The 16,170-nt window shown below is 34.9% G+C and overlaps 2 protein-coding genes across 2 annotated transcripts in view; both read right to left on the bottom strand.

The window, feature by feature from the left end:
* Nucleotides 1-3,687: 3,687 nt before the first annotated feature.
* On the bottom strand, nucleotides 3,688-4,176 carry LOC121978149 (deoxyuridine 5'-triphosphate nucleotidohydrolase-like). Its single transcript, XM_042530526.1, has one exon. It carries the CDS (start codon nucleotides 4,174-4,176, stop codon nucleotides 3,688-3,690), a length of 489 nt encoding a protein of 162 aa, XP_042386460.1.
* A 2,931-nt stretch (nucleotides 4,177-7,107) lies between these two features.
* LOC121974844 (epidermal growth factor receptor substrate 15-like) overlaps nucleotides 7,108-16,170 on the bottom strand; it is a 40,852-nt gene continuing 31,789 nt past the window's right edge. The window contains exons 11-13 of the mRNA XM_042526102.1: nucleotides 11,835-12,153; nucleotides 7,920-8,007; nucleotides 7,108-7,799 (exon numbers count right to left, since the gene is read on the bottom strand). Coding sequence (XP_042382036.1) covers nucleotides 7,335-7,799; nucleotides 7,920-8,007; nucleotides 11,835-12,153 — 872 coding nt within the window. The 3' untranslated portion in view covers nucleotides 7,108-7,334. The remainder of the gene's footprint in view (nucleotides 7,800-7,919; nucleotides 8,008-11,834; nucleotides 12,154-16,170) is intronic.

Below are 16,170 nucleotides of genomic sequence, written 5' to 3'. Positions count from 1 at the left end.
ATGATTGACAAGGGTAATTTTTGTATCATATTTTATTAATTAATAAAAGGTAAAGTTGGTTATTATATTTACTTTAGTTCAGTGTCGAATGAATAAGTATAATAATGTCCTAGGATCGTAAGTTCTAGTCTACAACATATCAATTAGTTGAATTGATAGTGAAATATTATAGATACATATATAGAATGCTACTCTTAACTATTCCTAGTCAAACATTAATATACAAGGGCATTATTAATGCGTTGAAACTAGCATGTAGGTCAACTGATGACTTAATCTCACAAGTCATGGATATGAGATATCAAGTTGAGACATGGTTATATATTAGAGAATATGTAATGAATGACCTGCCATGAAAATATTTTATAGATCATTATACAAATATCATAAATATTCTCATAGTGATTATTAGCATGAATAGACCTGAAGTCACTATGATTTCCTACATAAGGAGTTATATACTTTGGTATCGGCAAACTCTACTTGTAGCAGGGTGGACTATAAAGTCGAGCAATGGATATACAATAAGTTATGTGGAGGAATGTGAGTGATGTAGATGGGATCTGCTCCTTCCATATGACGGAAGTGATATCTATAGGCCCCTTGATTAGTAGGACACAAGAATACATGATCATGCTCAAATGAGTAAATATGAGATATCGAGTTTATTTGATTGAGTGTGTCTACTTAGAGATCAAGAAACATAAAGATTGATAAGAGGATGAAACGATCTATGCATTATTGATCAATCTAGATATCAATGATAGAAGGATTGCATCATACAAGATAATAGACACCGGAAGGTTAGGTCGGATCTTAACATTCTCGTCACTTGGGTAACAATGATATCTTATTAGATGTCACTCATTACTTATGTATTTAAAATAGTTTTAGAAATATTGTCAACATTACGAGAACTTATTAGATCACACACATAAAAAAACATGTTAATTTGGATTCCTTCTGTTGAGGCATAAAATGTTTGATCGGTCTGTCTTCAATAATAAAATCTGGATTTTTGATATCAAGCTGGCAAAGTACTTTATTCTTTTCCCAGTGTTGTAGGGGATTTTTCCCAATATATCCTTAATCAGTTAGCTCCTTTAATAATGAGCTAAATTTTTGCTGGAAGTTAGAACTGGTCTTCCCGACTGAAAAATTAACCATTTCTTTGATTTGTATCCATTCTTCTTCTTCCAGTTCCAGCTCCTCTATTGCGGCTGCATTAATGGAGGGTAAGATATTTATAGTTGTCAAGTTTTTATAGAATGTTACCGTATTTCCTTCAATTCACAGTACTCCATACATAGCTCGTATAAAATTACAGCCGATTATGAGTTGAATATTATCTCCTAGTACCATAGAAAAGCTGTAGGTGTATGGTATTCGGAAGACATTATCACCTATAGTCATTCTTCCTTGCTTCAAGTTCATATTAGCCTTTTGTTGGGAATTAATCCCACTAAAGCTGACCTCAAAGGTATTCTATTCCAGTGCATCCTTTGGTACTGACCTTTGGTCGACGTAGCAGGTTGTAATTCCAGTGTCTAGTATAGCCTTTAGGGGGAACTTTGGAATCCCTGGGATCTCAATTTCTACTATTAGATTGTACAACATATTATTCACTAACCTTGGGCTTGGAGTTGCTGCTACGGTCTTGGTGGTTGTTGTTTCGAGAAGCATATTTGCAGCTTCCTCTTCTTCTTCTTCTTCTAGGACATGGAATTCTGCCCTTAAGTCCTTTTCCAATAATAATTCTTCAAACTGTTTTTATAATAAGCTACCTCCTTTTGCAAGCGTTCTATTTCTCCTTCGCACCAGGTAATGTAATATCTTTGTTCTTGTATAAGGTTCTATAGAAAGAAGGGAGTTTGAGGGGATGGTGCTACTGGTACTTCTTTGTTGAAGTAGTATGGTCCACATAAATTACATGCTGTTATAGAACACTCGGGGCAATGTATTCTTGCCCTTTGAAGAGCAACCCTCCTACAATAGGTACACATTGTAGATTGTGGGGGTAGTATCCTTTCGTTTAACTTCCAATTATGGAGACAGCTCGATTGTTGATCAGAGACTTTTATTTGTGGCCTGTAACCACCATATACCTGTCCTAACATACATATAGAATTAAGGTGAAGGGTTTGAATAGACATGTTTAAGTCGTCCATATCATCTTCTCCTTCAGATATGCTATATATAGCATCACTCTGGTTTTCTCCTTCTTGGACAAATAGGATATCACAATCTTTTGGGATGTCCAGCTGCTCAAATATTGCTACTCTTTTGATATTCCTCTTCTCATTGGGACATTCTCAAGCAAAATGTCCTTCCTGTCCGCATAAGTAGCATTTACACTTTTTATTTTTGATCAGGTGCTTTCTCTTCTCGATTCTTGGATGTGTGTCATGTGGCTTTCCTTTGTATGTTTTTGATTGCCTTAGCCCTAACCTTTTCTGTCCTTGGTTTTTATAGTAACCAGGTATAGGTATTTGACTGCAAAAAGAAAGATTTTTCAGTAACCTTTTGAAGGATGCATCCTTGCATTCTTGCTCCACAAATTTATGTGCGAAAATGATTCTCGAGAATACTCCCACTGTTAAGCTGGGATATTTTTCATCAAATGCCTTCTTAATTCGATAGATCTCTTGGCATTTTGAACCAGAATTTTTCAGAAAGTTCTGGTCCAGCATAGAGCCTTCCTGTTTTGGCTGCTAATCTCATGTAGTCATTGATGTATTGGATAATGTTTTTTACATTATCACAAGAGAGCTTTTCAAAATCTCTGTATGTAGTGTCCTAGATAATAGTGGATCCTTGGGCGAGATCTTTTGCAGAAAATACTCTTCTCATTTGGGATAAGATATTCTGTGTCCCTTCCCTTCCTTCTCTAATCTAAGTGAGAGCCTCATATTCCATTAGATAACTCATCCGCCATTGTACCTATGTTTTCTTTTCAATTTCTCCCAATAAATTTTCTATAAATTCCACCTTATCCTTTGTATCTATGAAAACCTGATTTGAAACATAATTCTTGGTTATAGATTCCCAGCGAGAAAATGCATCATCAAATAATCCTAATTGCTCTGGGATGACAAATAAGGCCCCACTTTGCTGTTGGGCCAATGATAGTGTCCATAACTCATTGTTTATTCCTCCTCGAAATTTTGCTTTTGGGGGTTGTTGTTCATAGATGGGCTGAAATGCAGACGGGCCTTCTTGAGCTCTTGCAGGGGGATATCCTAGTGGTCTCATTGGCGCATATTGAGGAGGTCGATATGGTGATAGGACAGTAATTGTTGAATAAATCTGCTGTGATTCATCGGGGGTCCTTTCTAGTAATCTCCGCAAACTGGGGTATTCCATCTCACAATCTACTGCGAGTAGATAAGATGTATTAGATGTATCCTCCCTATCACCTTCTATTGCAAATGGGTTGGTCCATATCTCTGAGTCAGAATCATAGGAATCCCATATTGGTGTTGTCCAAGGAGTTGTGATAGAGGCCATATATTGCATGTGGTCAAGAAAGTCATCTTTTAGATCAGGATACCTAGGAGTAGTTTCCATGGACCAGAGAACAATGGCCCCTAGGCTTGTTTCTCTTGCATGGGTTTGCTCTAAGGTAGTCTGAGGGAGTTCACTTTCTTCGACCAGAACTGCTGCAGTTTCCTTGAAAATTTTTGGAGCCTAAGATTCTGTTGGTTCATCGTCCCATGATGGTGCTGGTAATTCTAAATCTGGAAGAGGGGTTGGCATGTCATAATTAATATAGTAGTCAAACTTAGCACTTGGTTCCCCCAGGGTATCCCATCTTCCTTTTGATGTCTTGGATGAAGAGGTTGGTTTTCGCCGTTGTGAAGTTGAGCCAAAGCCTTCAATACTTCTATCAGTTGGGGTCAGACTTTGTACCTCATAGACATCTGCCATAACAATATATTCTAGAATAAGTTGGGCAACACAACCACCTTTATGAATATAGACATTCCGATCAGAGTGATTGAAGGCGAAGATTTTAACTTCACCCCTATAATCACTGTTAATTACTCCAACTCCAATATCAAGACCAAGCTTAAATGCTGCGCTTGATCTCGTGGCTATTCTACCATAGGTTCCCCATGGTATTTCCATACTGAGGCCTGTTGGAATTAATCTTCGGCTTCCGGGGGGGCTACGCATTCTTCACTTGCGACCAAGTCTAGTCCTGCAGCACCAGAAGTATTTCAAAAAGGAATAATTGCAGAGGGAGAGAGTTTGTGTACCAGTAAGCAAGGGTAGCTGGCATTTTCAATGTCAGGATTAGCAGGGATGTCTACTTCTTCAAAAACACCATTGGTTATTTCAATCAATACTGCTATTAATTCTTCTTGGTGGTTCTGTATTTCTTCATCTTGCTCATTGTAAATAGGTTGTTGAGATGTTTGAGCAGCAATGTAGTTATGAAAGCTTAAAGAAATTCTCCCATCTATCAGATTATTGTTATTGACTTCAGACGGTTGCATAGGAATTATTACCTGAGTGGGTTTAATAACCCAATTCATGCCTTGTAGTCTTTGAGTTGATAAACTTCGTCCTAGTAGTGCTTTTACCCCATGTGTAGTTAAGTAGTCTACTACTCCCTGTATTTCATAAGTAAAGCCAACATTAGGAGTATTGAAGAGTCTACCTACCAGTCCTCGGGTGATTAAGAGGTTTGCTTCTCCATTTTGCCATGCTTTATAGCCTTTTGTTAATATAGAAATTTGAATGTTTCGGAAGAAGTCTCCAATAGTAAGCAACGTCTCAGGTATGACATAGACCATCTGGTTTCCTTGAGTGAGGTCTACTTCCATAGTGGCTTGAATAACCTGATCCCCTTGCCACCTATTGTCTTGAAAGACAATTAAAGCCATTGTGCCTTCTCGTTGCCTGTGAAGGATTTGTATGCGTACATGGAGTATTCTCAGATGTATGTATTGCATATTACTTCTTTGAAGCTGATTGAAGCTTTCTTCTTGAATAAAGCTTCTGTCCACTTGATTGTCATATGTTACTAGTATAGCTTCTTGTGATCTGTGGACATAGACATGGTGGTTGGCATCATCTCTTCGGGAATGATATAATACCTCAGTTGGTACAAGAGATGCTCTTTCTTGCATGGACAATTGAAGTTGAGCTTGAGGGTCTATCTGTTGTTCTAGGGTATGATTGGGAGCTTCCCTTCTAGTAAGGCGCCTGTTTATTTACCTTGCAACCTGCCTTGTGTTATACAGTCTTCTCTGGTTTCTTCGATATTCCCTTATTTGATCTTCAAAAAGGGGGGTAGAGGGTACCTGTTTTATCTTCTGTTGTTGGAAGAACCCTAGTCAAGAGGCGGTCCATTAACTGGTATTATGTTGTTTTCCTTTTTGTCTAACTCGGATGTTTATTCTTTGATGCCTTGATATGATACCATATTATTTCAGTTCATGTTAACCGAAGAAGAAAAGCTTGTGTTAGTATTATGCTATTATTCCTTGTACATCTCTGCAACCATCTTGTAATTTTGTATCTTAAGAAACAATTCCCTAGAATTTCATTGGTCTTTTCAGAATTTTGTGACATTTCACATTCCGTTACTTCTTCCTTTGTTTTCTAAGAATTTCAGTCCTTGTAATCTTTTTTGCTATGCTTGGGTGAGGCTCTATAAGTATCCATTGGTTGAAACCTTGTGCAATGGCATTGCCTCCCTTTTGTTTGACATGCAACGAATTGATCTTCTCGATCTCTCAACGCCAATACTGCTCTTCAACTTTCTACTCCCATCTGATTTTACTTGGGAATTTATTATTTCGGTTAATAATACCAACTATTTGTTTTTCTGTTATCCTGTTTGTTGGAGCCTTGTTCACTGGTATTACCTCTTTCATAGTTCTGATCCTTAAAACACCAGCACTAATCTCTTCAGCTTCCTTTGCTCAAGAAGCATTTATCTCTAAACTTCTCTTAATGGCCACCTAACCACCTGTTGATCACACAGGTTACCCTTTTGTCAAACAGTTTCAAATATTTGGCTCAAAATTTACAAATCTTAAATATTGTTTTTTATGACATTTTACCCTTACTGGTATGAAATGGATTCAATGTTTTTACAATTTAGGGGAAATGTGTAATGTTGATCATCAATGTTAATCTTAAAATTACTTCTTAAAATTAATGAAGCAGTTGCCTATGATACTAAAAGCCTGAATAATGAACCACAGGTTTCCTCTATAGCTGAGCTAATATCAAAAGAGAACTTCAAGCATCAGCCGCATGCTACCAGGCCAATAGTTTAAAGTCCTCGAGTGGAAGAACAGGTTCAGGTGAATGTAGTACCACCGCAATGCAGGACAAGATGGATGCAGATAAATAAAAAATCAAAAACACAAAAGGAACGGTTGCATCATTGAAACCAGAACAATCAGTGAAAATGCACCCAAAACACAGAGCTCTGGTTCTTTCCTGGTTATTACCGAAATCAAGAAAAACAAACAAACAAGAGAATATGTCCCAATTTCCTAAAATCTTTGAAATGACACTCGGCTAGGTCACGCCAACCTCGCTGCGAGGTCGCACCTCCATCACTAATATGTTTGCTTTTTCCTCTCGTATGGGACATATTGTAAGTTAGTAACTATTGTAATAATGACAAAATATTATTTAAGCTTTTTCATAAAAAAATGCTAAATCTTTATAAAAAAAATAATTTATTTTAATATCGTAAGCTACTTGGTATAAATTGAATTCATTTTAATAAATCTCTTTTTTTTAATCTAAAGAAACAAAATTATCACGGATTAGAATTGTAAGTCGCAGGTTAACTGGATCAGTCATGACCGAATTCTGTAATACACCACTATTAGTCAGTTAACTCAGAGCCACGACAGGTCACAAGTTGCTTTGGTAGCGTAGGCCTGTGGACCTACCATGGTTTTGTTATGGAAAAATTTACCAAGAGAAGCCATGATCATCCACTTCAATTACTTCCTGACTTAACGATAAAAATTTTCTATAGAGCCGGATCAATCTCAGATTTAATCGATCTAAACTGAATAATAATAATAATAATAATAATAATAATAATAATAATAATAATAAATGTCCAGTAGATGATATTAAATGCTCTTAACATAGGGTTAAAAAATTACAATCTTGAAAAGTTTAAACCCCAAAACAAGAACAATGGAAAAGAATGGTAACATAAAATACACTGCACACAACAAACTGCAAAACTAATCATACAAGCCAAACTGAGCCATGAATTTGTAGAATGAAACCAATATTTATGCTTACAACTCTGCATCATACACGATTCAGGAAGTTTCCTTGCAGAAGACTTAGAAAGCCCTCCAATTATCGGACCCTTGTCTTGGGGAACTCCCTCCAGAAGATTTAAAAGGTCCTGTTGAACCAAATGGATCGGCATCGTCAAAAGATTCAAATGCCCCCCGTTTGTGACCAAAGTCTCTATTGCTACTTATTGAATCAAACCGTGCTAGAGTTTCAGGACGAGAGCTGCTGATGGAGTCAAATCTAGAAAAGTTCTCGCGTGCAGTAAAAGTGCCACTATCATGCGTTGCAAAAGAATCAAATCTGCCAAAACTGTTGAAGGCATCTCGCCCACCATTAAACGCTGATGAAGAGGAAGAGTTGAACATTGGAGAACTTGGAACAGAATCGTCAAAAAAGGAGCTCCTCTTCTCTTTCCCAAAAACACTACTAGCACTTGGAGAGTCTGCTTTTACTGAATCAAAGTCAGACATAAAGAAAGTATTCCTATTACCGCCATCATAATCATTCTCCTGCAGGTAACGACAGCAACATCAATTAATGAATCCACTGACAAAGAGCTTCTAACTTCTTTTATGCCTTCATTTTGCACAAGACAAAAGGAAAACAAAACAGATTACATAGGAATTTACCTTCCATGCTGAATCAGTATCATCAAAGGTCCATGGATCATCATTGTACTTATCTCCAGAAATAGTAGACTCAGCATCAACATGATCACTGCAATAATTATTTTGGACAAGTGCATCATAATCTAGCGTATATTTCTTTGACAATAGCAGTTGGAACTCCCAAAATATTATCACTACTTTTGTGCTTATTAACACTTGTATCTAATGCAGATAAAGGGAAAGATGCCAAAGGCTCCAAATGCTTATCACAAAGATATTAAAAGGAAACAACAACGATTGCTAGTTGATATAGGAAGAAAAATAAATTCACTAAGATTTCATACTGTGAACTTGGATTCTAGATCATGGAAAATTTTATATGAAACATGGAAAAAAATCACTATAATCAATTTGAACTTCAGGTCAACAATGAAAAAGAGTATGAAATTAATTTAATTTTAATTCCATTTTGAATTTATCTTGAAATAATCCCCACTTTATACCCCCTTATTGTTCATCCTCTTCCAAGTAAATTTGGGTACTTTTTCAACCAAAGAAAATTGGTGTTCTTTTCTTCTCACCACAAATACTTGAGATCCAGCATACTCTTAACCCAACCAATGCTGGTCATCATCATTTGTCTCAATCCTATTAGGTATCAAAATCATTTCATAGTGACTCTCATCACCTCAAAGATCCTCATACCAACTTGTTTTAACTCCTCAAAGAACTCCATAAACATCATATGACCTACTGGAAGATGACACAAGGACAAAGACAACAATAGGAAGCATTTGCTGCATGCACTTCCTCTTATCATCCTCTGCTGAAAGCAGTACTCATCTTCGCTCATTTGCTGAAAGCACCTCCCATCCTACCCCTTCGCCCATACTCTAAAACAACTTTGTTCTATTCCTCCCTCTAAAACTCACAATTTATTCTCCCTCACTACCAATTGATACTAAAAATCACAATAAAAAAATTCTTCACACCCTCGCCTCCATTCTAAAACAAATCTTAGCTCCCTGGTAGTTATACCCTTTTCAACACCAAATAACATTAAAAAATGAACATTATTCCCTCATCCCACTCCCTGAAATACAAAAACAAAAATATGCCACATTAAACTGCTATGCGCACTAAACTGCTAGCACCAATCCACCCACATCAAACAAGCCTCTTCCCTCCCCTCCAAGTTCAGGGAAACCCTCTCAGATTCTCCCCCTTCTCCAAATTCCATCATCCACCACCTCCCTACCATTCTCTCACCCTTTTTAAATCCACCTAGGATGTACCCTATGGAACTTAGACTCGAGTGTGAGTATTGGACACAAGTATGGATCCAAAAGTGGGACATGGTTTTTTTCCTGAGTGAGAAGGATCCAAAATTCGAAACCATATATACTAAGACACAGCAATGCTACAAATTACTGTTAACTAAATTTATACAATAATTTCTTAATAAATAAGTTAATAATGATTAATTGATCTATTAATATAGTTTTAATTAATACAACTTAAGTTAATAAATTAATCTTTTAAAAAAATTCTTAATATAGTATAACTAAAGTTATTATTATATAAGATGTATAACTTATAACACTTAATTTTGCCCACCCTCTCTCCCCATGACACGAGTCCCATCACTCTCCCTTCTCTCACAACTAAAGTTATTATTATATAAGATGTATAACTTATAACACTTAATTTTGCCCACCCTCTCTCCCCATGACACGAGTCCCATCACTCTCTCACGTTGTGGTTTGTGAAGCCGACCTTGAGCGGCATCGCCATGGATACCAGCCTATGTGGCCAAATGAGTGGTCAGATGCATCCCCTCCTTCCCTATACATGCAACATGCAAAGCCTAGGAGGTAACCTTCCTTGTCTGCATGTTCTTCCTCTTGTTACCAGTTCTTCGAACTTGATTCCGCGAATTTATTTTGCATACCTCTATTCATGTTGTGTCAAGTTGACATGGGTACAAGAGGAAAGACTAACATAGGATGTATCTTCTCCCTTGCCAACCACCTACACTTTCTGCAAACTGTTGATGTGTCACTTTTAACTTCCTCGAAATACATGTTCAATGGGGTGTGTTATGCTGCACACCCCTGTGTGCACAATAGTCGTGCGCGACTTTAGAGCAAAGTTTAAAATTTTGACCCGTGTCGAGGTTTCGGTTCTGGACCGGAACGATATGATTTCGGTACCGTATCGTGTCGTGCCGATATAATCTTGGTATTTTTTAAATATAAAATATATTAATTAAAAAATAACATATTTAACATAAATATTTTACAAAATAAACAATATAAAAATAATCTTTAAAAAAAGGAAAAGATATGAAAATAGATAAATAAATAAATAAAAATTTTATTATAATTTTTAAATTAAAATAAATGAAATATAAAATTAATTAGATAATTTTATTAGGGTTTAATAAAGTCTCTTTAGATTATCTCCATCATAGTTAAGAATTGATTAAAATAATTAACCTAAGTTTAATTTTAAAAAATCTAAAATTCGACACCTCACGAGCTCGCGCGACTTTGGCGCTGCCACGGGGTTGTGCGACCCCTTAGCCATGGCCACAGGGATTGCATGACTCCTTCGACGCGACCGTGGTGGTCATGTGACCCCTTTGCAGCGGTCGCAGGGTCGCGCGACACCTTTGCGGCGGCAGCGGAAGGGTTATGCGACCCCTCCGTTGCATCCACGGGGTCGCGCAACACGTTGCAGTCGTTGCGGGTCTAGTATTGGGGTCGTGCCGATGCTGATCGCCGAGCGGAACGAGATGTTTCGCCCATTTCGACCGTCTCGGCACGACACTTTAAACCATGCTTTAGAGGGTTTTACATCAATGATATTAATCATTTTAATATCAAAATAATCTCTCTATTATCCTTTCTTCTCCTTCATCCTCATCTAGAAACTAGGAAGCTACTGTATCTCTTCTCCTAAAGAATCCTAGGAAGGTTGATCTCCCCTCTCAACAAATACCTAAGATCTTGCATTCTCCCAGCCCAACTAATGCTACTTATCATTACTAGGTTCCAAATTTGTGTCTTTAACACACAAGTGAGTCCTAAAACCCAAAACCCATGTAAAGCGAATCTCAAATAAATCAAATCAGAAAAGGGATTTTGCGTTAGAGGTGCAAGCAAGATGAAGGAGAAATGCAGGATCTAAGGTACTTAACAGAAGACAGTATCAATCTTCTTAGATTTTCTGGGACAAGAAAACCTAGATCGTATTAGAAGAGGATTAAGTGGAAGAGAGGATACAGGAAATTTTAATTTGGAAATAAAGTTCTTTGATGAATAATATGGTTGATGTAATAGTACAACATATATAATCAACTCCAATAACTTGGTCTAACTAAAAAATTTAATCTGCAAGACTCTATAGGATTATTTAAATTAATAACCCCATTAAAAATAAACTGGATCTAATACCTTGATCAATGTTAACCTGGCTCTTTAAGGAAACTAATTACAATAAAGTTATGAGGACATGTTGATATAAAATAAAATAAAAAAGACTGAATATCCTTTGCATGCAAAAAAATATACATGTCAAGTAGAACATGAAGGTCTGTAATGAATGATTTTGCAGAATTTATTCTGAAACAAAGATGGAAGGTACCTAGGAAAAATTAGTTCTGGCACATAATCCTATTAAAGAACAAAATGATTAAAATATATTCACAACTCCTTCACCATACGGCATCATCAGGAAAAATATAGAAATTAGAACATGCACAAGAAGATGAGGATCATGAATCATCAAGTTAATATGTATTACAATAAAAAAAAATCAACCATATTGGATAAAGATAAAATTGAAGTTCCTACTATTCACTGTAAAAGTTTAATTCTAGCATAGATTGTTACTTCATTAGATTAAGAGGAAAATGAAGAGAGAAAAAAGTACCTATGAGTTTCATTATTGTGCGGTGAAACTTCATTGACTCCCAATTGAGAGGAACTGAATGGACTTTCAAAGGTACTTCTTTCAGGACTGCTAGTGGGGCTTTTCATTGATCCTTCCTCACTGTTATCATAGGCAGATCCATTCATGTGTTCATGTGTACCATTAAGCTTTTCAATCTTGCCATCAGCATTGAAAGAAGATGCAATAGGAGAATAATCTTCAGTAGAAGCTTTATCACTCCAAATTGAAGGAGATTTTGAGCCTCCATTAACAACAGTATTAAAAACCCCTGAGCTAAGTTCTTTTGTGACTGTAAATCCTGTAAAAAGGATAATTACCAGCTTAACTTCTTCAGAGAAGTTATCAGACATCAAAGGAAAATCATAAGTTTCCAAGGAAATATACTCTGTTGTGATCATTAGTATAGGTGGCCTCACCCAAATATTAGTACTAATGGGAGAACGTGTGGTAGGATGTGTCACTTCTAATTTGCTAATCAATGTGACATGGACTTTATTCTCAAATCCAAAGAACACAATTACATTATACAAAAATGATAGCAAAAAATAACTTTATCATGGGTTAAAAGGTGAAATCGTCACGTATTTACCATAAAAATGTCAGTGTTATCCCAAGCGAAGATTAGAAAGGTTAAGGTTTACATTGGGCCTTAACAGCGAATGTTAAAAATGTATAAACCTCAATAAGTGTAGATCTTAACTGTATTTGAAGGTCAGGTTGTCCCCTACAACCCGTGAGGGTCCTTTCCCACCCAAATACCTTGATATGCAAAAGGGGGACTAGGAGGCCACCTCAAAAATGAGCCATCAAATAAGTGAATGCATGCATGATAGCCAATAAATTTTCACATTTCTATGGATCAATGCAAGTAAAGAAGCTAATCATAGTTTTAGAATAAGGTTGCTAGCTGGAAAATAGAATTGATGGGTGTTAGGATTAGAAGGAAAACAACCAAAAGCGTGCTTACAGTATTGCAGAAAAAGATAGAGAAATAGCTACCAGATTCTGATATTTAAAACATTTAGTAGTTTGTGAGCCTTCCGAGGTATCATGTTAAGGATTATAAAAGCTAGGATAAGGTTGCTGAAGCTGAAAGAATTGGAGAAAAAAAATATTGAGAAAATGAGAAACTAGTTTTAAGTTCTTATGCCCTTCAAACAGGATTAAATGATCAAATCAAAGAAGAATTATAGGAGAATTAAAATGAAATTACAAGTATACCAATGGTTGAAAATTTAAAAAGAATTTAATGGACAACTAGGGAGAGTGTATCGGGAACATAAAAATTAAAGGCCTGTGAAGATTTTGGATTTGGGAAAATAAATGAAGAGGATAGTATGGTTTTAGATTTTGCTACTTATGTATCTTCTGGTCGCTACTACTTATCTTATGATATAAAAAGAGCATTTGATTACTTTTAAGAGTGCTACAGTCAGAATCAAATTGATTTATTTGTTGACTACAAAAGTTGATGAAATTATTGATAAAATTTGAAAGGTAATGCTTAGAGAACACTTATCAAATCAACACAAACTAATATGGTTGATATAAAAAGAAAATCATAAGCCTTGGGTAATTTTGAATGTATAAAAGATGAAAACAAAAAGAATTTTGTTAAGAAGGTGATTAAGAAAATATGGGAAAAAATATCCTTATAGTCTTTCTAATGTGCACTCTACACAAAATTTGATTTAAAAGATACAAAACTATGAAAATTTATGAATCATAGATTTGTTCATAAGATTAGATCAAATGAGATTAAAGAAGCTTGAAAAGGGGTCAAAGTTAGATAAAAGTGTAGACCTGATAATATTCCTATTGAAGTTTAGAAGTGTTTAAGAGATCAAATTGCAATTTCGTTAAACCAAGTTAATTAAAAAAATTTGAGGACCAATGAAATGCCCAAGAAATAAAAAGAAAGAATTTTTATCATCTAATTCTACAAATACAAATGAGATACAATATTGTCAAATTATAAAGTGATCAAATTGATGAATCTAAAAACTTAGAAAAACAGTTACTGAGAGTGGTTTTAAAAAGTTTTTGCATAAGCTGCATATAAAGCTTATGAAGTCAATAAAACAATATGATTTCGATATTGTATCATGTCATGTCATTACGATTTTGATATTTTTTTAAATATAAAATATATTAATTAAAAATATTTTTATTAATATTTGATATTATACATGCTTATTATTGAGTTATATTTGCGAGATTAAATGTTGAGTTTAAGTTTTGATATTATCTTGTGAAATGTTTAATGTTTATTGAGTTAAAGTCAATTTAGGTTAGCTGAAGTCCACCAAAAAACACATGGCAGGATGAAATAGGTTTAAAATACATTTAATTTAGATTTGTTTTGATCATTTTAAAATCAAATTTATATATAGATTAATTTAGTTCATTAGTAGTATATTTTAAAAGTTAAAAGTTAAAAATTATATTATATTTATTTTTTTATCTTCTTAATAATTTGTTTCCTACCTCTTTAAAAGTTTTTTTTTCTCTACGTTTATCATGTGGACGAATAAAGAAAGAAAAAGGATAATCATTTTAAGGTTAAGAGGTGCTTTTTTTCCTCTATTTACCTTGTGAAGAAATAAAGAGAGAAAAAAAAATAATCATCCTTAAGAGGTATTCTTTTCTCGTTGTTTACCTTTTTATATAGATAAAGGAAAAAAAATTAATAAATGAAAGAGTAAAAAAAATAACAAAGGAAAAAAATTAATGGATAAAAGAAATAAAAAATAAAAAGGACAAATTAATAAGGGAAAGGAGTTACCCATTAAAAAATTAACCCAAAAATTAAAATAAAAAATAAAAAATTACACTGCTATCACAGCCCCGCTAAGGTCGTCGCAGGGTAGTGACGACTCACGTCGGCCTTGCGAGGCCTTGGAGGTCACCATGAGTTCACGACAACTCGTAGCATCTTGCGGCAACTGCCGCAACTTGCAGCGGCCTCACGGTGCCAGTGCCGGTCGGAATGGTAAATTTCGTCCATCCAGACCAACATGACATGAAATTTAATTCCTTGATGTTTGTATAAGTAACTCACTTCTTGGTCTCTGGCCTGTTAGTCGCTATGAGTGTTACCCCAATGGGATGTGTCTAATTATCTCTCTTAACTCAAAGAGAACAAGTTTAAAAAAGGATCCTAGAATGTCTATGGTTGGGTCGAGAGGGTCTTGTAGCAAAGTAAAATATGTGACAACACGTTGAAGAAATTATTTTGGGTTCATGTGTAAAAGATTAACCAGATTGCAACCAATGAAAAGAAGAATTTGCATATGATATTTTCCAACTTTAAAAAGGCTTATGAAGCGGTCCCTAGCTAACAATCATAGTGAATTTTAGAGAATAAAAAATTATCTAAAAAAAATATCAATGTGACAAAAGCTAGGTATGAAAAATGTAATTGCTAATATTAGATATATAGGGACTCTGACAAAGTATTTTCTTATAATCATAGGATGTTCTTATAATCATAGGTTTATATTAAAGGCAAATCTAATAATCACTACTAGATGCACACACTTACCATATTTGAGATATACCTATTTGCATCCAAACAATATCATATTAATTGATAAAAGTGTGTACAAAATTAAAATCTTGAAATAAAACTAAAATTGAACCTTTCAAATACAGTTTCAGTAATAATAAAAAAATAAATGGATTATGTAAGATGAATAGAAATGAAATTCTAATAAGAGTTTTAGATATGTTGGATGATATTTACATAGATATCATTGATACAATAATAGAAAATAGATAATTGAAATGGACTTGAACTTTAGAATTTTGTGCGATCATTGTGTGCCTCTTAGGCTAAAAGAGAAATTTTATAAGGATAGGTTATAGCTTGCCATACATTAAAGTTGAGAGTTTGGAGTTGATAGAAAGCACCACATCCCCCAAAAAAATGAATATAGTAACAAAGTTGAAACTGCTAAAGATGAATGTGTGGAGTTACTTTGGAGAATAAAAATATAGGGGTAATTAGTATGCAAGGCAATGGATAGAAGCAATCAATTGAAGACTAAAAAAAATTAGAATCAAAGGTGTAAAGCATATAAAAAAGATCAAAGAAAACTAGACTATATGTAATAAAAATGGCTTAATTTGACAATTACTAATGATTTTTAGAGCTCAATGGAGAATTAAGATCCATGCATTGATCTGTAATAGTGGGGACAATAAGGGTCAGATGATGAAGACAAGTATGGACATGGAAATCTACATAAGAGTGGTTTAAATCCCAGCCAAAAGGGCCCATGACACATTTTTCAAAAAATATTTCAATATTCGA

Source organism: Zingiber officinale, chromosome 4B, assembly GCF_018446385.1.
Source record: "Zingiber officinale cultivar Zhangliang chromosome 4B, Zo_v1.1, whole genome shotgun sequence".
In the NCBI taxonomy this organism is placed as follows: Eukaryota; Viridiplantae; Streptophyta; class Magnoliopsida; order Zingiberales; family Zingiberaceae; genus Zingiber; species Zingiber officinale.
Note: the sequence above shows the minus strand (reverse complement) of the source record. Positions and strands in the feature narration are given on the sequence as shown.